We start from the raw sequence: 23,709 nt of genomic DNA, 5'->3' as shown, positions 1-23,709 counted from the left end.
GTTAAGATAGTAAATTTAATATTATTTATTTTACCATAATTTTTTAAAATTGAAAAACTATGTGCTACAACAAGCTTAAAAAGTGATGAAATCTGGATGAAGGAAAGACCAATGAAAAAAATGAGGAGAAGTTAGCCCCTATAGAGTCTATAAAACATTTAAATATTTGCCTTGACATTCCAGATAATTGTCAGAGGTGGGCCATGAATTGGGTTCTGAGCCTCCAAGCAGGCAAGGCAAAGAGGGAAACATGATCTGAGATCCATTAAGCCCAACATCCATCCAACGCACATACATACATACATACAGAGAGAGAGAGAAACCTCACGAGGATTTGGGAATTGTGGTGTAATTCCTAACCTAATAGGTTTTACCTCTTGCGTGTCTCCAAGAAAAGGATGCTACAGGATGTTGGATGGCACTTGACGTGACTATTAAAATGTAGTTGCTAAGAAACCAGGTTCAGGATCAGGGGCTGAGTTCAATTGTAATGAGGCAAATTACAGAACCTCCTGAATCCTCAGTTTCCTCATCTGTAAATTATGGGTAATATATGAAATCTACCTCAGAAGGTGGTGGTAAGGATGAAAATGAAGTCATGCACTTAGGGTCACAACGACCAACACAGAGAGAAGGCTCACAGAATGTTAGTTTCGTAATGGTGTGGTGAGATCACTAGGGGCCTAGCTGGTAGGAGGAGAGATGGGCACCTCTGCCCAAGGCTCCAGGCCCACCCCAGGCCAAGGGAGCTAGCCTGGTCTCTCTGCCTAGGACCACGTAGGACAAACCCCAGCCCCAGCCCCTGCCCTTGCTCCCGCTGTGACCCCTGGGGCCAACAGCTCTGAGTCACTGCTCTGGCCCTTACAGGGTGTGTCCTGTCCTTCCCAGACCTTTGGCCAGTGTGTGGAGCCAGGTGTGGTCAGATGGTGCCTTTTCCATCTCAAGGGCACCTGTCTGCCTGCCATCAGGTGATCTGAGCAGCTCACTGGGCTCTGGGCTGTAATTGATCCAGGTATGTGTCAGTTTCAGAGAGTGGCAAGTGGCCAGCCACAAAATAGGCCTAAGAGGTCAGAATATGAACTCAGATGACTTAGGTCCTAATCATCTCTCCACAGCTTACCAGCTGGGGGCCTTGGCAACAGAGTTCATCTCCCAAACTTCAATGTCCTCATCTGTAAAATGGGCACAACTGCAGAAGCCAACCCTTACGTTTGTTATAAAAAATAAGCAGGAAATGCGCTAAAGCACTGGGGCTTCCAGGGTGGTGCTAGTGGTAAAGAAACTGCCTAAGCTGTGCAGGAGACACAAGAGGCATGGGTTTGATCCCTGGGTTGGGAAGATCCCCTGGAGGAGGGCCTGGCAACCCACTCCAGTATTCTTGCCTGGAGAATCCCATGGACTGAGGATCCTGGCAGACTACAGTCCACGGGGTCACAAAGAGTCAGACACGACTGAAGCAACTTAGCACACACACGTGCACTGAAGCACTGGCACAGGGCAAGTGATAGAGAGGCGGTAGCAATTTGGACCCACACCAGGGTTTCTTCGCAGCTACTGTCTCAGGTGCATGGTTTTTAAAAGCTTTTTTTTTCAAATTATTATTTATTTTTGGCTGCCCTGGGTCTTGGCTGTGGCACACAGGCTCTTCTGTTTGGGCCAGCAGAGGCTACTGTTTGCTGTGGTGCACAGGCTCTAGGGCACAGAGGCTCAGTAGTTGTGGTGCACGGGCTTAGTTGCTCTACAGCATGCGGAATCTTCCCAGACCGGGGATCAAACCCGTGTCCCCCGCATTGCCCGGTGGATTCTTAACCACTGGACCACCAGGGAAGTCTCTTTAAAAGTTCTGATCTGAAAAATTTCTCGTTGCTTGTCTTTTCTGGCGATCTACTCTGTGCACTTACTCTATGCTCAGAAATTAATTAAGTTGAAATCAAGCCCTGACTTGTCCTGTGGTGTCTGGCAAGTCACTCCTCCCCGAGCTACAACTTCATCTGAAACATGGAGTGTCCCCCTCACACCTCAACAGTGTATGGCTTCAGAGGTGACCTGGAGAGCCTGGGCTGAGTGTGTCTCTTTGCTGTGCGTGTGTCCAACCCTTCCTCAACCTTCCAGCTTCACTTACTTTTGCAGAATACAAGTTTCCTTCATCACTCTGTCTTACAGCTGAGGAACCAGCCTAAGGCACTCATATATAAACAGCCCCTTGGTGTCAGATTCACGACCTCCCATCCTAGAAAGAACTTGAGGACCCATGAGACCAACTCCTTACCCTCCCCAGGCCTCTGAGCCCCTTCCCAGGGCACACAGTCTCTCTAAAGGACCCCTTCCACAGGGCTGCTCTGCCACAGTTTGCACAGCTCCAGCGATGGGGAGCTCACCCCTTCCCCCGACCTTCACTCTGTGGCCCCAACTGTATTTGTTTTTACGGAGCTGAGAGTTGCCTGAACACTTCCACTGGGCTTGACTTCAGGGAGTAGCAGGCCCCACTTCCCCTCTCTGCTCTGCCACAACTTCCCCAGAGCCTTCCCTCAGGTTCTTCTCAACACTCCTCATCACCACCATCCCGGGAAGGTGTCACAGCCAGGAAGACCTGTGTTCCCACTCCAGCTCTTCTCAGCCTCAGTTTCCACATCAGGAAAATAGGGGGAAGTAAAATAACACATGGCTGTCTCTGAGATGGAACAGGCCTCTGAGCCCCCCGGGAATGCGACCTGGTGTCACATGGCCCTCCTGGGGTCCCCTGCCTCTTCTGTGTCCCTTCAATGGACAGGAACTGATTGCTCACCTTGTCCAGGTGTGCTTGGCGGAGGACACTGGCCGGGTGGGGACAAGCATCCCTGCCCCCACAGAGGGAAGCTCTGTGTGACAGCAGAGTAGGCCAGGCCACAAGGAAGGAAAGCGAAGCCCAGGTAGAGGGAATAGTGTGTTCAAAGCCCCACTAAGGAAAGAACCTGGCTCCTGGGAGAACTGAAAGATCAAGGCGGCTGGAACTCGGGGATCATTTCTTCAAAGGATTGGGTGTCAAAAACCATTGCACATTCATTCAATAAGTTGCTAGCCGTCAAGTTAGAAAAGAAAGTAAAACAAAATAAATGAACAACAACAAAAACCTGCCTGTGTTCATTGCAGTATTATTCACAATAGCCAATACTTGAAAACAACCTAGGTGTCCAGGATAGATGAATGAATAAGCTGTGGTACATACATATATACCTAGACACCCGATGGAATATTCCTCAGCCTTAAAAAATAAAGAAATCTTGCCATCTGCAACTACATGGACAGACCTGAGGGGCACCATGCTAAGTGACACATGCTAAACAGGGACACATGCTAAGTGAAATAAGTCAGTTAGAGAAAGGCAAGTACTGCATGATCTCATTGATACCTAGAACTTTTTTTTAAAGTCAAATACATAGAAACAGATTGTAAGGTGGTTGCCAGGAGCTGGGGGGTGGGGGAAACCAGGAAGTGTTGGTTAAAAGATACAAATTTTCAGTTACACGAGATGAGTAAATTCTGCGGATCTAATGTATAGCAAGGTGACTATAGTCAATAATACTGTATCTGCCTTATACTTGAAAGGTACTGTTGAGAGTAGCACAAAACAGCCACAAAACATCAAAATGGTAACTATGTAGGTGAAGGATGTGTTCACTAACATTATTTAGGGAAAGGTTCTGCAGTATATACATGCATTGAATAATACTGTACACCTTAAACTTACAAAACATTATATGTCAACATCAATTAGATCTCAATAAAGCTGGGGGCAAGAAAGAACAGACTACTGACATCTACCACAGGTTGGATCTCAAAAAACATGATGCAGGATGAAAGAAGACAGCATTTACACAGAGAGTTATTCCACTGATATGAAGTTCTAGACACAAAAGCAAACCTACAGTGTCAGGGAGCAGGTCCATAGTTGTGACTGCGTGAAACTGACTTGGAGAGGGTAAGAGGGAACTTTCCAGAGTGATGAAAATGTTCTAGATCTTGATTAGAATTTAGTTATACAGAGGTATACATTTATGAAGAATGTACACATAAGCTTTATTTTACTGTATAGCTACAAAGCATATCCTAAATTAGGCTTTAATGTAGTTCGGATTTTAAAAGAAGAAAACAAAACCTGTGTTTGCTAAAGGATGAACCAGAGTGAGGTAGAAAGCAGGTTCTGGATGCCAGGCCTGGACAGAAATCCTGAGCCCTGTCACTTCCTAGCAAAAATCCCTCAGCTCGCTATACTTCAGCTTTCGAATCTATAAAACAGGGACACTAATAATATTCCCACACTGGGTAGAACTCAACAAATGTAAGCTTTAAAAAATAAGGCGGCCTCGAGGCAGCGGGCCCTTCCTCGGCAGAGAGTGCCAAATCCTGGACTGAGGAAAGAGCGCAGCCTATGAGAGTGAGGTCTGCAGGGACTACAGCTCCCAGCATGACCCTGATGGAGCGGGGCGCGATGGGAGTTGTAGTCCTAGCCGGCTAATTACACCCTAGGATGCAGTCGGCGGGGATGCCCTCTGCATCCCAGGCCTGAGCAGGTATTCACACTTTGTTCCAGGCTGGCTCTAGCAATGGACAGAAGCATTCTCTTGTCGCTAGTCTCCCTACCTCCCGAAGAAGGTTATCATCATTCCCATTTCACAGAACAGGAAACAAGCTCAGAGAATGACCCACAGAGAGGAACCAAGATCTGCTGACCTCAGAGTCTTTGCTCTTTGTATGTATATCCCTGACACCTCTCTCTCTCTCTCTCTCTCTCTTTCTCGCACACACACACACACACACACACACACACACACACACACACAAATTCCAAAGCTGAGGGAGGGGAACAAACTCTCCTTGAAGCAAAGGGTCTTTGAACGGCCACAGGCTCGTATTATCTTTCCTATTTAGTCACTCATCCAAGGTCACACAGGTACCAAAGGGGTCGCCTAAGGTGCCAGACCCTGTAAGCCTCGCCCTTGCGCGCCCTTTGCAACCGGACACTGAGTGGGCGTGGCCGAGACACGCTCCGCCTCCTTCCACCCTCCGCTCCCGCGCTCTTGGTGCAGTCCAGGTACTTCCATACGTGCGCGGGAGCGAGGGTGAAGCTACGTTGCTGCTGTAGACCCCGCGCGCGCGCGCGCGCGCCCGGGTGAAGAGGTCTGTGGACCGTTCCACTGCGTGGGGCCAAAGGGGGGACCGCGGCAGGCGGCGCTCGGGCCGCAGCGGGACCAGGACCCCGGGCTGCAGCGGGAGCAACGCGCCGGCCGCCGGGTGGGGTTAGAGCCCCGCCGCGGCCCCAGGTAACGCACGGCCTGGACTCTGCGCCGTGCGCCCCAGACGCAGGGCCAACGAGGATGGAGCGATAGGGGGCGGCAGTGGGCTGGCAGTGTAGCGCAGGGACCTCCAGCGAGGCCAGAGTCCGCCGGGCTGCGTCCTGGGCGGGAGCTTGCAGTCCTGGGACTCTGGGTCACCGCCGCTCCGCCCGCTGTCTAGTGTTCCCGTACGGGGAGCCCCTGGGAACTACAACTCCCAGAGTGCCCTGCGCTCCACGCATGCTCCGATCGCAACCCCTGGCGAGTCCCGGCTAGAGCTGGAGCCCAGGAGTCCGGGACAGAGCTGCAGTGCTTTGGCCTCCTTAGGGCTACCCCAAACACTTTACCAGCGCTCCTTGTCCCAGCTGCTGGGGATCCAGCGAGACTCGAACCTTGCCCTGGGGCTGCCTCGGGTCGGAAGAACAGACCACTGCACGCCAGCGGCGTGGGTACTGCTTTGAGGGTAAAGGAAGGCGCGGGGGCTCCAGAGGGTCTGTGTCTTGCCCAAGGTCACACACTCTGTTGCCTGAGGGCTATGAAGTCCGAGTCGAGATGGGGCCGGGGTAAGAAAGACGATGTGGGTGTAGGAAGCTGGCCTTGTTGGAGGGAAATGGGGAATTCAGCTGGATTCATCTCCCAGGAGCTGCCAGGCTTCCACATTCTTGGAGCTCCCGATTTTCATCTCTGGATGCTGTGGTGACCCATACCCGCTCCTTCCTTTGCAGACCCTATGGGTTCTACGGGTGACAGCTATAGCAGGGAGGGAGTCAGAAAGGGGATCCCCTCCCGTTGCCCTACCCACGGAGCTCACACCCTTCAAGCGCACGGTGTCTTCCAGTACCGTGGAAAATGAGCACACAGTGGAAGCCACTGTTGACTCACAGTCACCTCTATTTTCACTGGACAAACTGTGAGCCTCATAGAGGTGGCAGCTTTCTCATAGTCTAGGTGGCTGGCTTCTGAGGCACGGCACTTAACCATCCGTGTCTGCTGCCCTCTCAGTAGCCTGTAGGAGATGAACAGCAGTGCTGTACACACTAAGTGCTCAGGAAATGTCATCTGTCACTACTGTTGTCATCATCCTGGTTTTACAGAAGTGAGACTGAGGAAGAGAGAGGCCACATCACTGACCAAGACTCAGAGCTGGGGCCAGAGTGCTGCAGCCTTGAACCGGGACCTAGGAACACCTTTATAGACAGGCCACCCTCCCCCATATGCATAAACAGCCTCTGCTTTTTAGGGCAACCGAAGTTTGGGGCTCAGGTGTGTTCAAGCCTGCCCTAAGCAGCAAGGACTTGGCAGAGTGGGGCCCATCAACCCCTACCCTAGTGTGTGAGGCTCAAGTCTGATGCTCTGGGGTAGCTGGGAGGTCTGTGTCCTGAGCTGGATTTATTAGGCTGTGCTGTGTGTTCCTGGACCATCCCTCAGTCTCTGTGTTCTGCCAGCTTCACTTGGGAAGGCTGCTGGGCCCTGCATCTGGAGGAGGGCTTGAGGGCTCTTAGAAGAAAGGAGTGGAGTACTTTCTGACGCCTGATGGAGGGAAGGAGGCAGCCAGCTATCCAGGGTTTTAGGTAGGCAGGTGGAATAGGGGAGGCCTCAGCAGGATCCATCTTTTGCAGAGTCCTGGGGTGGAAGCTGGAAAGTAGGTAGAATCCAGTACTTTGCCTTCAAGGGACCAGGGTTCAAATCCCTCTCTTTCTTCCAGTCTGTGATCTGGAGAGGCTTTTTCCCCAAGGACATCTGTGCTTTTGATTATTGGACACCTGGAGACCCTGTGTTGGCATTTGCATTGCGTGAACCAAACTTAATGTTAGCTTAAAATGTGACCCATGTTTGCCCCTTCATGGCTATGTAACGGTGGGTAAGTCACGTCCTCTTTTGCCCAAGCTTCCTCATCTGTAAAGTGGAGCACACACTGATACCTAGCTTTAGGTCACTGGGAGGACCAATGAGATATCAGGGTAGGATTTACTCAGATCATGCAGGAGACTCCAGAACTCTGATTTCTCCACAGAACTTCATGGGAGGTACTTGGCCAAGAGTGAGCCACCCCCATTGGTCATTTCTGGAGCTCCCTGGGCCACACTTCTGGGAACTGGGTCAAGGGGAATCATTTCCTGAGCCATTTTCTTCATCTGTAAGATGAAAGTAACAGAACCTCCCTTCAGAAGGGTAGGGGCAAGGGTGGGGTGATGAGGGTGAGGCACATAGTAGGTATATAGGCCACGGGCCCACACTGGGGTTCCAAAGCAGAAGATTCATCAATGAGAGGAAAGTCCAGATTCCTGACTTCCCTGGGAAATTGGGTAAAATTGAGCCTCCTTCCCGCTTGCTCCAGAGTGATTTTGCATGTGCCCAGGAAAGTTTTTCAGGTTAGGGTTAGAGTGAACATGTTATTGGCCAGAACTCCCGATTTGTCCACAGAACTTCATGGGAGGTGCTTACCCAAGAGTGAGCCACCCCTGTCGGTCATTTCTGGAGCTCCTTGGGCCACACTTCTGGGAACTGGGTCAAGGGGAGTGGGAGATGTGTTGTTGGCCTCTTGTCCTGTGGCGAAAAACTTGAGGGCTGTGGGGATTTGCTGAGGGTGTCTCAGGGACCTAAACCAGAGGGTCACGTGTGAGATAAGGCAGGACGAAGATTTCCTGGCCCTGAAGCATTAGGGGCAAGGAAGAGCAACCCAGAGCTCCTTCCTTGGACATCCACTGTCCAGTGTAAGCCAGGCCCTGCTGGGGGTAGAAGGAGCAGCCCCATGACATGCCTTCTGCTGTCCTGATGCGGTGTGATAATAGGCGTGCTATGTATTGTAGAAACCAGGAGACAGGTCGGGAGAGGCTCCAAGTAGGCAGCCTTTGAGCTGAACCCCTAAGGTTGAGCAGAGTTTGGCCACAGGTGAGGAGGGGATGTTGAGGACACTTTAGGCAGAGAGAATGGGACAATCAGAGTGCTCGTTTCTTCAAAGGAGTAAGTAGATTATGGAGTAGTAACTGGAGTCATTTCCTGTGTGGTGTGGTATCTGACTCTTGCGACCCCATGGACTGGAGCCTGCCAGGCTCCTCTGTCCATGGGATTCTCCAGGCAAGAATACTGCAGTGGGTTGCCATTTCCTTCTCCAGGGCATCTTCCCGACCCAGGGATTGAACCCAGGTCTCCTGCATTGCAGGCAGATTCTTTACCAACTGAACTATGAGGGAATCCCAGAGTGTTACTCACTCAGTTGTGTCCAACTCTTTTCGACCCCATGGACTGCAGTCTGCCTCTGTCCATGGAATTCTACAGACGAGAGTAGTGGAGTGGGTACATTTCCCTTCTCCAGGGGATCTTCCTAACCCAGGGATTGAACCTGGTTCTCTCTCCATGGCAACCCATTCCAGTATTCTTGCCTGGAAAATCCCATGGACGGAAGAACCTGGTTAGGCTACAGTCCATGGGGTCGCAAAGAGTAGGACATGACTAAGGGACTTCACTCACTCACTCCTGCATTGCAGGCAGATTCTTACCATCTGAACCTAGTACGGATTCCCACACTGTGGCCTCAGGCAAGTCACTTCCCTTCCTTGAGCCTCAGATCCTCACCTGTAAAATGAGATTACCCCTGTGGTTTCTCAGTGAAGGCTGAATGTCAGTGCACTTAAAAGTGCTGAATCCTCTCAGGCAAGGAGGAGATTACTGAGACATGAAGTGATCATGACAGGACTGCGTGCAAATCAAATGGCATGAAGTGAAGGTCAGGGTGCATCTAGGCCTGAATACAAAGATGGGGAAGTTCAGCACAAGCTAGAGACTTCACAGCTTCCTGTAAGAGGTGAGATGGGAGCCTAGCTTCAAGGGGCAGAGCAGAGGAATAGATTGGTAGAAGGGAAGAGAGAGGCAGGGAAGGCCAGAGGGAACACAGCCATGTAGCTGTGGGAGAGAGGCTGGGGAGAAGTGAGCCTGAAAAGTTTGGTGGGGGAAGCTTGTCTTGTTAAGCACAGCCCTGAAAGCTAGGCATTAGGGAGCCATTGCAGGGTCTACCCCTATCCAGGCAAGCAGGGGTTGGTCTGTGTAGGCACTTTGAGTGTAGGACAGATTTTCTGATTGCTTTTATGGAGTGAGAAAAATAAAAGGTTGGAAGGGATTTAGGGGGAGGGAGAGTTGCTGTTAAGGGGATGGTTAGAGAAAGGCAGCCCCATTTATTCTCATGTACCCATAGTTTAATTGTGATGGAGAGAGTTTGGCATTCCAGGTAATATCTGTAGCATGCCTCCTGAATTTGATCTCTCATCCCTACAGGTCTGCAAATAGCACCTGGATACCATTTTCAGTTTTTGTGTTATTGGCTGCACATCCACAGTATGGTGTCAGATTGTTGCTGCTCTAAACATTACTTGGATAGGCATGTCTGTTCCCCAGACTTCCTTCAGGGTTGTTTCTATTGGATGCCTCTAAAGGAACACAAGTTTTAATGACTGGAAATCCTTAAGACATACTGTTTTGCAGTAATTTTCTCTAGAATTTTCAGTAGGTTATACAGGATAGTTTTTTTTTTTTTTTTAACAGCAAATATACAAAAGCATATCGAATTAAAAATTTTCCCTCCTGGCCCAGTGCTCTCTTTCAGTTCTCCATGAGGGCAGTTATTCAGTCTCCTGTATACCCTTCCAAAAATATTCTATTCTGATACCGAATATATCCTATTTTAAAAACCATTGATACTGCTACCCTCAGTTCAGTATCTTTCAGTTTTGAAATCTGGGGTTATGAAATATACCAAAGCAGCAGAGAAAATCACACACAGGCACACGCCCAGCAGCCCCACTACACAGGCTTAGCAGATGTTTTAACATTCGTGCTGGTATCTCGTGTAGGGCTGATTCGGAGGTAGCCCTGTGTCAGTGCAGCTCCATCTAGAGGAGTCTAGTTATGGATTATGTGTGTAGTTTATATTAGGCCTGTTCCCAGCTCTTGAATATTTTAAATATTATTGATTTCTCTTTTTTTTCCCCCCATCGATATGGAGGTAATACCCCATTTTGTATAATGTCCCCAGGCAGACATGGAGGCAGAGGGGAACGAAGCCAGGCTTTGTCTTGGATTCAAGCTTCACCTCAGCAGTGTGACCTTGGGTTAATGACACCCCTCTTGATGTTCTTTACCTTTGTAAAATGGGCAGGTTGTAATAATCCGTCTCATAGGAATATTGTAGAAAACTAAAGACTTCATTGGGTTTAGTTACACTATCCACCTAGGCAAGGAGCTCTCCTACGCCTCGCCTAGAGCAATTAGAGCGCAGGTGGCCTGGAGAATTCCATGGACCGAGGAGACTAATGGGCTACAGTCTAGCGGCTTGCAAAGAATCGGACAGGACTGATGGATTAACGCTTCCTTTTCACGCCTCCTACTCTAGCTTCAAACTGTTCCCCGCCCCTTTCCCTGGCCACGCTAGGGGCGGGCCGGTTAAATGTGTTTGTGACGTCAGCGCGCGCCGGGCCAATCCCCCTTCCCTGTAAGCGTTATTAGCTTATTTGCATGAATTGCCCTTTATTGGTTCGTTGAGCAAGCCAGGCCCGCCCAACTATTTAAAGTCACCGCGCTATATAAACAAGAAGATGCGGAGCGGCCAGGCCATGATGTCATTGCGGCGCAGTAGCTCTCAGAGCTGACGTCATCTCCGGGGAGGTTGTCGGGCCAGGGCTGTTAGAGCCTTCCTAACCACTCAGGCTGGCTTAAGGGACGCTCTTGCCCCGTCGAAGGTCTGGTTCATTGCACTTCAGTGTCCCAGGCGCCGCCCGCGGCCGAGGAGGGAACCATGACACAGTAAGTCCGGGCTGCGGCTCTCCCGGCGGGACCCGTTTCTCGGGCAGGGAGACAGAACCTCAGAAGCATGAGTGATTCGCGAGTTTGCATAGCAAGTTAGAGTTGCAGCCAATTTGTCTTACCCCCGTAGAAGGTCTTCCATCTTTAGGTCAGGCCATGTGGCCCCGCCCCTTGCTTGTGATGGCTGCGGTCACTTTAAGTGAGGAGGTGGGGACGAGAAGGAGGTTTTTTTAAAAAAAAAAAATCTGCCCTCAAGATGGCGACCCACTAATCACGTGCTGAGTCCCGGCGGGTGATTGGTTCTTGGCACCCCCCGGGGGGAGGAGCTCTTGGCAAGGGGCGGGGCCCTTGCGGGCAGCTGCCGGCTACTGTTTGCCGGAACCTCCCGGCGCGGCCCCGCGAGTCCCCCTCCCGCCCGGCGCGCGACCCCGCCGCTTCGAATGTTGTGAATCAAATGTGGGGTTTGTTACATTCCGCTGCCGCCGCGGACAGTTCTTAAAGGGCCAGCCGCAGGCAGCTGCGCAAACCCGGCCGCGTCCTGCACTGCCTCCTGCTTCCCAAGGGCCTGAGGTGGCCACGCGTGGGCCTCACGAGGCAGACGGTCGGCGGACGGACAACAAAGAGAGGGCCCCGGAAGGACCCGGACAGCCCCCGGACTAGGGGGTGGGGAAAGGAGCACATTGTTCCGCAGGGCGGGGGCTCTTAAAGGGTCCAGGCAGCATACTCCCACCCCCACCTCCGCCCCCTGCCCAGCTTGGCCGTTCTAGATCGGGAACAAAGGAGTCACGGTGTGGCCGAAGGTGAGTCGGGGACTGAGCCCCCAACTCCCGATTTCTGTATCCCTAGAACTCCTGCCCTCCTTCCCCTGGGACTGGGTATTGTGATCTAGCTGGCTCTGCAGGAGTTAATCACGGGCAGTCCGGAGTGGGGACTGCGAGGCCTCTAGAATCCGGGACCCCTCCCCACCCCCAGCGCCCCCCAAGGCCAGGCCGAGTCTCCTTCTCCAGAGGCTGAGCGCTGCGGTTGGAGAGGAAGGAGCCGCCCCCTCCCCCTGCAGCCGCCACTTCCTTTGTTGTTGCTTTTGTCTCACGCCGAGCACATGGTCCGGGATCCTCGGCTCTTAAAGTCACAGCGCTCTGGCCCCGACGCCGCAATCTGGCCTCTCGTCCCAGATGTTCCTCTGAGCACAGCACAAAGGAGTGAGAAGGGGGTGCGGGAGGCCCCGCTCTGGGCGAGTATCCGTACCACGGCCCCTCCCCCACGCCTGTCCCCTTTCCCAGGGAGGGTTGGTTGAGGAAGCTCCTCGAACCCCTCTACCTGCGCTTGGCCCACGTTGAGGAGGGGCTTGCCCTTTAGGGACACTGGTTTCCTTCCCCTGTAATGTGACCACCTGGTTTCTTGCGTCTTGCTTATTGTGGCTTTATTTGGGAGCTCTCGGAAGGAGAGATTTCCACCCCCATTTTACAGTTGTGGCAACTGAGTCTCAGAAGGGAAGATTTCCTTGACCAAGGTCATCTAGGGAGTCTGGGCTGGCACACGACTCTTACTTAACTCAGAGCTTGGTGGTCCTGCCCTCAGCTGCCACCAGACACCACAGTTGGGTAGCTTTGCTTGTCTTCCAGGCAGTGCTGGGCCCAGCATGCCTCTTTTGGGGGGCTGGTGGGAGGGAGTAGGGAGGGGTGCTTTTCAGCCTACCTCAGTCTGCTCCTGTCCTCAGGGCCTCACTTGGCTTATCATCTGCAAAACAGCCCCTATTCCTGCAAACAGCAGCCAGGCCCAAATTATATGTTAGGGTCTCACTCTACCAGGATGAGGATAGCTGCTTGGGGCACTGAAAGTGCCTGGGGGAGGAGATGGATGCAAGATGCAGTCCCTGCTTCTGGGCAAGATTGGATTTAGGGATGGGACCTTTAGGGCTCTTTTTCAGAGACCTTAGTAAAAGCCCAGCCCAAAGGACAAGTGGTAAAAGGCAGAGCAGTTAGGTGGTAGCTTTGCTGTTTGACCTTGAGCAAGTTGCTGGCTCCAACTTTGGGCCTCACTTCTCTCCACAGTAGGGCTCGTCAGGATGTCTGAAAGAGAAAGCTCTCCTGATCTCCTTTAGGGCCTACAGTAGAGATTTGGCATTAAGTAATTCTTGAGGGTACTGATGGTAATGGAAGCCAGGGTTGAAGAAGCCTGGGCCTAGGTGACCAGCCAGGACTAAATCTGACCCGCTTTGGCTTTATAGTCTGGAGTAAGTTACTTCCTTCCTTTGGGTCCCAGTTTGCTCAACTGTAAAGTGGGTAAGTTCCCCCTGGGCCATCTCTGTTCCCAGTCAAGAACCAGGGCCCCCTCCTTGCTAGCTGGGTATTCCCTGAGGGAGCCTGTCTGACTTTCTGATAGTGTAAAGCTCAGCTGATACCTGAGCTTTACAAATCACTGCAGTGGACTTTGGGGAGTCCTTACCAGTCCCCTGGGAGCTGATTATTGGCCTGTTCCCATTTTACAGATGAATAAGCTGTGGCTCAGAGAGAGGAAGCAAAGTGCCCAGTCCTCAACCAATACTGGCCAGAGATCAGGGCATCATGTGTTAATAAAATGCAAGGGTTGACACTATTACCTTTGGCACCATTGGCCACAGCTAGAGGGCTTCTGTCTGGTGGTTGGATTTCCCAGCTCCTTGCCACTTCCCTTTCCTGCTCTGTGGGCGTTTTTGAAGAGGCTGGCCAGAGCAGAATCCCATGGGCCTGGGCCTCTGTGGTTCTTCACCCCTGAGCCTTGACATTGCCCAGCCTTCAATAAGACAGCATGGCATAAGAGGAGCAGTTGAGGCCACTGCTATGTCCCTGGGCACTCAACTCTAGCTGACTGGCCTTGGATCTCACTTCTCTCAGTGAGATCTCATCCTCAGTGTCTCTACTTCTGAGGGTTGCTATGAGGACTTAACTGGGATGGCACATGGAAAGTATTGTAGTTCTGGTTAATAACTCCCCATCAGCAGGACTGAGGTCTCTCAGGATCTCTGAGGTCAGTTAGAACAGAGGTTCTTAAGCACTGCCTGTGTTATAGAAACTGCTGGGGAATTTGGTGGAATTCTAGGCGCTCTTGTTCCCCAACCTTCTTAAGATTCTAACCCAAAATATCTAGGGTGGGTCAGGAGTTTGTTGTTTCAGTTATTTGGGGGTTTCCTCTGAATCTCTCTTAGGCTGTGTTTGCTCGGCTGGATCATCAGCAGGAATCGAGGCTGTGTGCATGTGTGTACACGTGTGTTAGGATGTGCACTTGGGCCACAGCGGGGGTTACAACCCCAGTCACCTGTGGTGGGCAGGCGGGGAGTGGGTCTGGGGTGACCTGGAGAGAAAGCTCATGCTCAGAGTGAGGGAGTCAAGCAGGAATGAGGGACCAGATTTTCTGCTTCACCACACACACACGCACACACACACACACACACACACACACATACACACACACACCACTCACTCTCTGAAAGGCCAAATTTTTATGTAATCTCCCAATTTTTAATCATTGGCACTAACTTCACTGCTGCCAGACTGATTACATAGACCTTAGACCTATGTTATCAGCTCTCCTGGGTGCATTTACCACATCAGGCCTGCCCTGTGCTGGGTGCAATCTAATGGGCCTTGTCCACCCCTCTGCCAGGTGCTGGCTGGGAGGAGCGTGAATTCCAGCTCTTCCGTGGCCTTGGGCCCTGTGCTGTCTTAGCAGGTAGAGAAGAGTCCCCCCTTTCAGGCTCATTGTGAAAATTAGGGCCCATGCACATAAAGCCCAGTGCAGAGGAGAGGAACAAGGAGTTGAGGGGACAGTACACACACTCCTAACTGTGTGAACAGAGAGGCAGCACTTGAGGCTGTGTGTGGAGGAAGCATAGGAGTTGCGTTCTATGGAGGCGGGGTCCCTGCGGTAGGAACAGCCAAGGGCTGGTCCTGCTAGACGTGCCCTTTAGCTTTGCAGGGCCTGACAGATTCCAGAACTTTCCCTGCGAGGGCCTCATTCCAACCTCTAGAGTTAATGCCCCCCCCGCCCCACCCCCACTCCGCAACTTGCCCCACCTGGACCCCAGCTCCTGCCCCGCCTCGTTCCCACTCAGCTTCCTCCCTTAGGTTTAGGTTCTTGCTTCCTCTTTTTTCTTAGCAAGCCCTACCTCCCACTTGTGGGCTGTGTTGGGTCAGGTTTGTACAACCCCCTCCAACCCCTTCCTCCTGCCCCAGAGGGCCTGGCTGCATGCCAGACCCACCAGTCCATCAGAGGTTGACTTCCTTTATCACTTCATTGCGTCTTGCCAAAATTCTTGGCCTGGACCCTTTCCTGTTGGCAGCAGGGTACAGCAAGAGGCTGTAGTCAGCCCACCTCCCCGCTTTGACACTTCCTCTGGCACCTTGAGCAAGTCCTTTCCTGTCTCTGAGCCTCAGTTTTCTCTTCTGCAAAATGGAGCTGACAGTTCCTTCTTTTAAGAGTAGGTGAAGTCTCACTTGGGTGGGCACTGTGGTAACAGATTATGGAAAGAAAGTACACAGTCGACCCTCTTTATCCATGCGTTCACATCCATAGATATAACCAACTGTAGATTGAAAATATTGGGGGGGAAATCCATCAAGTTGCAAAAAGCAAAACTTGGATTTGCCCTTTAGGTAGCATTTCCATCATATTTACCTAGCATTTCCATTGTATTAGGTATCATAAGTATCTAGAAATGATAGAAAGTCCAGGGGAGGATGTATATAGGTTATATGCAAATATTACACCATTTCACATAAGGGGTTATTTAAGCATTCTCAGATTTTGGTATCATAGGAGTCCTAGAACCAGTGCCCCATGGATACTGAGGGATGACTCCTGGCTTGTCTTGGGCTGAGAACCCTCAAGGGCAGGAACCAAGTCAGAACCTCTCACATATTAGTAGTGGAAGGAGTATAGTCCTTCTTGAGCCAAGCAGGTGGAAGGGAGGAAGCTGGAGTCCCCTCAGGAACCCCACTACCTGTAGGTCATATTTGTAGACCCTTGCACCATGACAGGGTTCCTTGGAGACCCACCCGGAGGGAGCCTTACACCAGAGCCACCTGGCCTGGAAGCATGTTAGCCAGCCCTCTGGACTCCCTGCAGGCCAAGGCTCTCTCTGGTCTGTCTGTCCTGAACCTCAGCGCCAGGGCACAGTGCTGCCAGGGGAGCGCAGGGGCATGGCGGGTGGCATCAGTGGGCTTCTGGAACCGGGGTGCAGAGGTTTGATCCTCCCTCCCTGACCGCTCATGGAGCAAGGGACTGAACTTTCTGTGCCTTAGTCCCTTTGTCGGTTTGCCTCCTAGGGTCGTGTGCCCTGGCCCAGCCCCTCCAGCCCTCTGCCACCCCTGATGCAACCATGGGCTCTGGCAGTGACTAGGTGGGCACCCTCTGCCCCTGGGGGTCAGCGGCGATTCCCTGCAGGACCCAGCAGCAGCCCGGGCCAGCTCTGGGGAAGGTAGGAGGGAACCTCCCAGTCCTATGGATCCTGGAGCCACTGCCGTGGGGGCTGTCAGCCTAGGCTGGCACAGGGGCCGGGGGCGGTGGGCCCAGGGCCCTGAGCTATCTTCCTTCCCCAGTGGGTAGTGGACCTTTGGCTTCTTCCGTGCTCTGTGAATGAGCAGCCCCCGTCAGTGCTACTGGGGCCTCCTCTCTGGTGCAGCCCCAGCCGCGAGGGCCCCCTGGCCAGCCCGCCTTCCCAGGATGAGCGCTTCCCCTCCCAGCAGCTGCCGCCCCGACCAGCACACCTCCCCGTAGAGGAGCGCCGAGCCTCGGCTCCTGCCGGCGGGAGCCCCCGAATGCTGCACCCAGCCTCCCAGCAGAGCCCGTTCATGGTTGATCTCCACGAGCAGGTAGGCAGAACCCCCAACGCCGCACTCCGCCTTGCCGCCCTGGCCTCTGGCAAGTCGGGCCAAGGAGCAGAGGAGCAATACCCTGACTTCACCTTGCTGAACTCATTGCTCCGTTCGGGGAGGCATCTTTAGCCCTGGTGTACAGGTTGGTACATTGAAGCCCAGAGAAGGGAAGGACCTTCCCTGGGGCCACACGGTGGATGAGTGATAGAGCTATAAAGCCCCTCCTGGGTTCCCAGAGGACTCTCTGGGGCTTGGGGTAGGAGGTGGCAGCTGGGTCTACGGTGGGTAGGCCCCAGCTAGAGAAGGGGAGAGAGCTGGCCCGGCGGGACTGTCTCAGCTCGGGGCCAGCCGAGTGGCCTCCCCACAGTTCTGGGTCTCTTTCTGCAGGTGCACCAGGGACCTGTCCCTCTGTCCTACACAGTCACCACGGTGACCACCCAAGGCTTCCCCTTGCCTACAGGCCAGCACATCCCTGGCTGCAGCACTCAGCAGCTCCCAGCATGCTCCGTGATGTTCAGTGGGCAGCACTACCCGCTCTGCTGCCTCCCGCCCCCGGTGAGTGAGCACCCGCCCAGGCCTCCTGGTCCGTCTCTAGCTAAAGGCCTCGGGCTTGGGCCTGTAGCAAAACTGAGCTGCACTTAACGGCCCTTAGCCAGGCTGTCTGAATACCCTGGGCTCCAGGCCACAGCCTTGTCCAGAAAAGTGTATGTGTACTCATGTCCAGTGGAAGGGCATTGCAGAGCTCAGGGCTGGCCCTGCATCCCAGGGCCTGCTGTATGGTCTGGAGGAGTCACTGTGGGCCTTCAGAGCAAGATGTCCTGCCTGGGAGGCCTAGGCCAGGGCCAGATGGTCCAGAGGACTTCTCGCTGGGTGGAATTGGCCCTGGCCCTGGTCCCACAAACCTAAGACCCAACCCAGAGCCCAGAAGAATGTTCTCCAGCCTCTGCCCCCTTTCTCAGCAGCTGATCCAGGCATGTACCATGCAGCAGCTCCCTGTGCCGTATCAGGCCTACCCCCACCTCATCTCCAGTGACCACTACATCCTGCACCCCCCGCCGCCAGCCCCACACCCCCAGCCCGCTCACATGGCGCCTCTTGGGCAGTTTGTGTCCCTGCAGACACAGCACCCACGCATGGTGAGTCCCGGAAACGGGTCTGATGCTACAGGGAATGGTGGGTGGGGCGGGGCCCAGGGGACTCCCCTTGTCACTGACTCTGCCAAATCCCACCTCCCCCCCGCCCACAGCCCCTGCAGCGCCTCGACAATGACGTGGATCTCCGGGGGGATCAGCACCCCCTGGGGAGCTTCACCTACTCCACCTCGGCCCCAGGCCCGACCCTGTCGGCGTCCGTGCCCATGCACTACCTGCCGCACGACACCCTGCACCAGGAGCTGTCCTTCGGTGTGGTGAGTGCCACCCCTGCTCTGGCTTGAGGGTGACCAGGGAGACAGGTCCGTGGCTGACCTGCCCCTGGCCCCCCTCGCAGCCATATTCCCACGTGATGCCTCGGAGACTGAGCACCCAGAGATTCCGCCTGCAGCAGCCGCTCCCCCCACCGCCCCCGCCGCCGCCCCCACCACCGTATTACCCCAGCTTCCTGCCCTACTTCCTGTAAGTACCTGCACAGCTGCTCCAGAGCTGGGGGGTGTGTTCTCCTGGGGTCGTTAGTGGTTTAGACCCTAACAGGGTCCCACAGAGGTCCCGGGGCTGCTCGAGCCCCCCTACTCCCACCCCCCAGCATCCCCAGTAGACCAGACCTGCACACTCACACTCCCCAATAGGGTCTCTGGTGTGAACAGTTCAGAGTTCTGGGCTTGGTTTCATGGTGGGAATCAGGGGATTCCCCCAGCGCCCTCTATGCCTACTGCCCTTGACCCTGGGCCCACATGCTTGTCTCCCACTAGCTCGATGCTGCCGATGTCACCAACAGCAATGGGGCCCACCATCAGCCTGGATCTTGATGTGGATGACGTGGAGATGGAGAACTATGAGGTCCCGTGGAGCCTGGTCCTGGGAAGTGGGGGCCTGGGGGACCTCCAGCCCTGGCCGCCGCTGACTCTCCCCTCCTGCCCGCGTCCAGGCTCTCCTGAATCTGGCCGAGCGGCTGGGAGACGCCAAACCCCGTGGCCTCACCAAAGCGGACATCGAGCAGCTTCCATCGTACCGCTTTCACCCGGACAGTCACCAGTCAGAGCAGACACTGTGAGTGCCCTGGCCTCCTCTTCCAGCCCCCTCCCCGAGCCTCTCTGAGCACAGATAGGTTTCTAATCTCCTGGATGGGGTTTTGTGCCCCGCCGTGAGTCTGCCCTGCCCTCAGTGTGGGGGTGACGCTCTGTGCCTCCTCCCAGGTGTGTTGTCTGCTTCAGTGATTTCGAGGCGCGGCAGCTGCTCCGGGTCCTCCCCTGCAACCACGAGTTCCACACCAAGTGTGTCGACAAGTGGTTGAAGGTAAGGTTCCCATGCTGCTCCCAGGTGTGGGGAGGGAGGAGGGGGACTGGAGGGCTTCCCTCTGCGTCCCTTCGGCATCCAGGAGTTCTGGCTCCACTCAGGGAGCCAGGTCCCTACCAGGGAGCAGAAGAGCCTCCGATGGGATGGGGGTTGGGCGAGAGTGGAGTCTTGACATGCGGCTGCTTCTCCCAGGCCAACCGGACGTGTCCCATTTGCCGGGCCGACGCTTCCGAGGTGCCCAGGGAGGCTGAGTGAGGCCCCACAGCCACCCCGGAGAACCCTGCCCAAAGTTCTGGAAACTTGGGGGCCCCAGGGAGGGCGTGGTCCCGGCCTGCCCTGCCGTTCCTGCCTGCCTCTCCAGAGCTGGTGTCAGGGTCAGCCCGAGAGAAGCCCCTGCAATAAGCCCCTGCATTTGCCAAGCTCCAAAGACTCCTTCCCCGTCTGCCCACCCGTCTACCCACCCGGGAGCAGCCTGAGCGCCCGCGACTCAGTCTCTCTCCTGTTTGCCCTCGGGTCTGTCTCCTTTTCCTGCCAGCACTGGGAGCCAGGGTCCATTCCCCTAGTGTGGCCGGTGGGGATCGTTGGCCCCAAGATGGGCAAAGGGGGAGCTGTCCGGGGTCGCCTGGTCTCTTGCACTGAAGTGGCATGCCCTCTGTGCAGGTGGCACTGACAGGCGTGGACAGATGGTGGCAGGAAGCCCAAGTGGGTCCTTCCGCCTTGACCCCAGGCAGACTCAGGCAGCCAGGCCGCTGTGAGGGTTGGGCTGGCTCCCTAGAGGGCCCTCAGCCCAGGCACAACATTCCAGCCGCAAGCCCAGGCTGGGGAGCATCAGAGCCAGCCTCCCAAGCAGGTGGGAGGCAGGCTCTGAGCTGAGGCAGATGGGCCCTCTGAGAGGGGAGAGTGACCTCCTGTGTTGCTGGTGGCTGCCCTCCCTGGCAGTGACGGTGCCCAGACCCGTGCCCGATCTCCCCTTTCTGTCGTTTTGCATGAACGTGAGGAGCAGCAGTTTTTGTTGATCATTTGGCCCCAAATTGCGTGTAGGATCTGAGGGTGTGGATTTTTAAACAGTCTCTTTTTTTTTTGGTTTAACGGGGGTATAGGGACCAACCAGGACCAAGTGCCCCGGGGGCAGGGAATGGTCCGTGCTATGCCGCCTGGCCTGCATGCATGTGCACGGCCGGGGCTGGGCCGGGTGGCTGGCGGTCGTGGGTGGGGTTGGGGGGTCTGTGCTCAGCTGATAACTGCCATGCACTGTACTGCACACGTCCCCAGAGCCTCCCGGGACCGGACGCTTTTCAGGGCATTTCTCCCTCTAGCCAGGACCTGTCTCCCACCTGCCTGGGCGTGTCTCCTCCAAGGAAGTCCCGGGAGGACTGGGCCCAGGGAGGGTGTGGACCCACCTCCAGGGGCCCCCTCCCAGCTTGAGCCCTGCCCTCCAAGGTCTGGAGGAGCCCCCATAGGGTCTGGCTGAGTTCCCCACCCTCGCCCTCGTGGTCCCATTCCTTCTCTTCCTCACCCCCAGCTGGGGTTGCTGCCCTGAACGAACCGCGTGTGGGGCCGGCACATCCTAGCAGGCAGCCCCTGGCGCCTGCTGCCTCAGGGATGCTCCAACCACCCTCGTTCAGCAGCGGCCCTGGCTTCCCGCCACCCCCCAGCCTGCCATGGGGCCCTATCAGCCTGGCCCCACCCCGTGGAGAACCCAAAGTCTTACTGTATATAACTCCAGGTGACATTTCTATATTTATAGCAGTGTTGAAAACCCCACGTTTTACACAGAGAACCACCCTCTCCAACCCCCCTCCCTTCCCCACCCCCAAAAAAGGTTTTCAGAACCCTTTCCAGTTCCTGGGGCAGGCGGAAACAGGCTCACGGATTGTGTGTCGGCTGCAGCAGTGATTCCAGCGAGCAGCTATTGGGGGGGAAACAACATTAAAAAAAAATCACTTAAAAAAAAAAGATTTATAAGACAATTATTTAGGATGTTTGTGATTTGCCGACCTTGCTATAGATGCCATGTTACCAATGATTTCCTGTGGTGGGGGCTTGTCATTGTTTACTGTTTTATTTACCAACTTCTGGCCTAGGCATGACAGTGGGCTCCATCCCCCAGCCCTGGCTGGGCCCAGCACCTGTGTCCTGTGTTAGAAAGGTCTTTTATATATATATATATAGTTACATATATATATATAAACATGTAATTTGGGGGGGCCCTGTTCCTTGCACATTTTACAGTTACCTCATTTTTCCCATGTATGTATTTGAGAAAATGCTAATATATAGAGAAAAAAAATGGTTCTTAAAGCTTAAATGTGTGGTTTTTTCCATTCCATTGGATTCACATTGGTTTGTAGCATTTAACATAACTAGTATGTTGTATTATATATGTGTATACCGATTGAAATTTTTAACAGATTTGTACTTTTTTTAAAATGAAAGTTGCTAGTTCTGCTTGACCAAGTAGTGCAATCATTATTTTTTTTAATATTGTTGCTGATTTCAGAGGGATATTCACTAATAAATGTATGATGTATATCAAGTATTGCCCAAGCTGCTCTTGGCTGCCTGTGTCCTTACTGTTTTAATGGGAAATAGGGCAGGGGGCATCAGTCTGAGAGTGGGTAGGGGTCCAGGATGAGACAGGCAGAAAACATTGTTCTTCGCTTTGGAACCTTAAGGAAAATGATCTCTTGATGGAGAGGGGTCTGTGGATCCAGTTCAGTGATAACTGCTCTGAGCCAATCTGCTTCACAGGCAAACTAGGTAGGATTCTGTTGGCAACTGACAAGATTCCATCTCACCGGTTTGAGGAAGAGGGCACTTCCTAGTCTTGTCATTTACATTCTGGAGGTAGGTTTTGCTTCATCCTGACTAGATCCAACTCGGTCTTGTAAGGAACCAAGGTCTCACTTCACATTACAACTTTGTTCTGCATAGTGCTTCCTGGTAGCTCTAGCTTAGCTTAGTTCAGTTGCTCAGTCGCGTCCAACTCTTTGCGACCCCACGGACTGCAGCATGCTAGACTTCCCTGTCCATCACCAACTCCTGGGGCTTGCTCAAATTCATGTCCATTGAGTCGGTGATGCCGTCCAACCATCTCATCCTCTGTCGTCCCCTTCTCCTGCCTTCAATCTTTCCCAGCATCAGTCTTTTCCAAGGAGTCAGTTCTTCACATCAGGTGGCCAAAGTATTGGAGTTTCAGCTTCAGCACCAATCCTTCCAATGAATATTGAGGACTGGTTTGATCTTGCAGTCCAGTTCAATTCAGTTCAGTCACTCAGTCGTGTCCGACTCTGCAACCCCATGAATCGCAGCACGCCAGGCCTCCCTGTCCATCACCAACTCCCAGAGTTCATCCCAGACTCGGATCCATCGAGTCGGTGATGCCATCCAGCCATCTCATCCTCTCTTGTCCCCTTCTCCTCCTGCCCTCAATCCCTCCCAGCATCAGAGTCTTTTCCAATGAGTCAACTCTTCGCATGAGGTGTCCAAAGTACTGGAATTTCAGCTTCAGCATCATTCCTTCCAAAGAAATCCCAGGGCTGATCTCCTTCAGAATGGATTGGATCTCCTTGCAGTCCAAGGGACTCTCAAGAGTCTTCTCCAACACCACAGTTCAAACGCATCAATTCTTCGGCGCTCAGCCTTCTTCACAGCCCAACTCACATCCATACATGACCACAGGAAAAGCCATGGCCTTGACTAGACGGATCTTAGTCGGCAAAGTAATATCTCTGCTTTTGAATATGCTATCTAGATTGGTCATAACTTCTTTCAAGGAGTAAGCGTCTTTTAATTTCATGGCTGCAATCACGATCTGCAGTGATTTTGGAGCCCAGAAAAATAAAGTCTGACACTGTTTCCACTGTTTCCCCATCTATTTCCCATGAAGCCGTGGGACCAGATGCCATGATCTTCGTTTTCTGAATGTTGAGCTTTAAGCCAACTTTCAGTCCAAGGGACTCTCAAAAGTTTTCTCCAGACTCTCAAGAGTTTGCTCTAGTTCAGTGTCTCCTAATTTAGCATCATCTCCATGCAAAAACTTTTTTTTCTAATTCTAAATAGAATTATTAGTAATTCTAATAATTTCTGATCTGGAGTCTTGTTAAACCAGCAGGTTGTACACCCATTCCTGAACCCTGTGCTACCATTAGGGAGTTAGAACAGCGTGACTGGCCCAGCTGCATTACATACATCCCCACTCATGGGTCCCACTGAACCTACAAAAATTAAGCTGCTCATCCTCGAGCTCAGTGGGGACAGAGGGCCTGAGAGCCACCAAAGGGACCAGACTGGTGAGGT

General features: G+C 53.4%; 1 protein-coding gene across 8 annotated transcripts; it reads left to right on the top strand.

Moving 5' to 3' along the window:
- Positions 1-5,073: 5,073 nt before the first annotated feature.
- RNF44 (ring finger protein 44) lies at positions 5,074-21,957 on the top strand. 8 transcript variants are annotated; one of them, XM_042250342.1, is made up of 11 exons: positions 5,074-5,157; positions 16,412-16,563; positions 16,768-16,957; positions 17,348-17,515; positions 17,920-18,096; positions 18,207-18,368; positions 18,449-18,573; positions 18,867-18,954; positions 19,043-19,164; positions 19,311-19,410; positions 19,603-21,957. In XM_042250342.1, the coding sequence occupies exons 2-11, from the start codon at positions 16,457-16,459 to the stop codon at positions 19,663-19,665; spliced, it is 1,302 nt and encodes a 433-aa protein (XP_042106276.1). In that variant the 5' UTR covers positions 5,074-5,157; positions 16,412-16,456; the 3' UTR covers positions 19,666-21,957. The 8 variants fall into 8 exon arrangements, with proteins under 8 accessions (XP_042106276.1, XP_027825807.1, XP_060271678.1 ...); XM_027970006.2 differs by having other exon boundaries at positions 5,074-5,300; XM_060415695.1 differs by lacking the exon at positions 5,074-5,157 and adding an exon at positions 5,587-5,761.
- The last annotated feature ends 1,752 nt before the right edge of the window (positions 21,958-23,709 follow it).

The sequence above is a fragment of the Ovis aries genome, chromosome 5 (assembly GCF_016772045.2).
Source record: "Ovis aries strain OAR_USU_Benz2616 breed Rambouillet chromosome 5, ARS-UI_Ramb_v3.0, whole genome shotgun sequence".
NCBI classification, from domain to species: Eukaryota; Metazoa; Chordata; class Mammalia; order Artiodactyla; family Bovidae; genus Ovis; species Ovis aries.
This window is presented reverse-complemented; position numbering and strand designations above follow the sequence as displayed.

Excerpts from the sequence above, each read along its gene's own strand:
- RNF44 (XM_042250342.1), top strand. The coding sequence starts at position 16,457 with ATGCAACCATGGGCTCTGGCAGTGACTAGGTGGGCACCCTCTGCCCCT. Across the intron at positions 19,165-19,310 it reads CACCAGTCAGAGCAGACACT|GTGTGTTGTCTGCTTCAGTG; the intron begins GTGAGTGCCCTG and ends GCCTCCTCCCAG. Across the intron at positions 19,411-19,602 it reads GTGTCGACAAGTGGTTGAAG|GCCAACCGGACGTGTCCCAT; the intron begins GTAAGGTTCCCA and ends TGCTTCTCCCAG.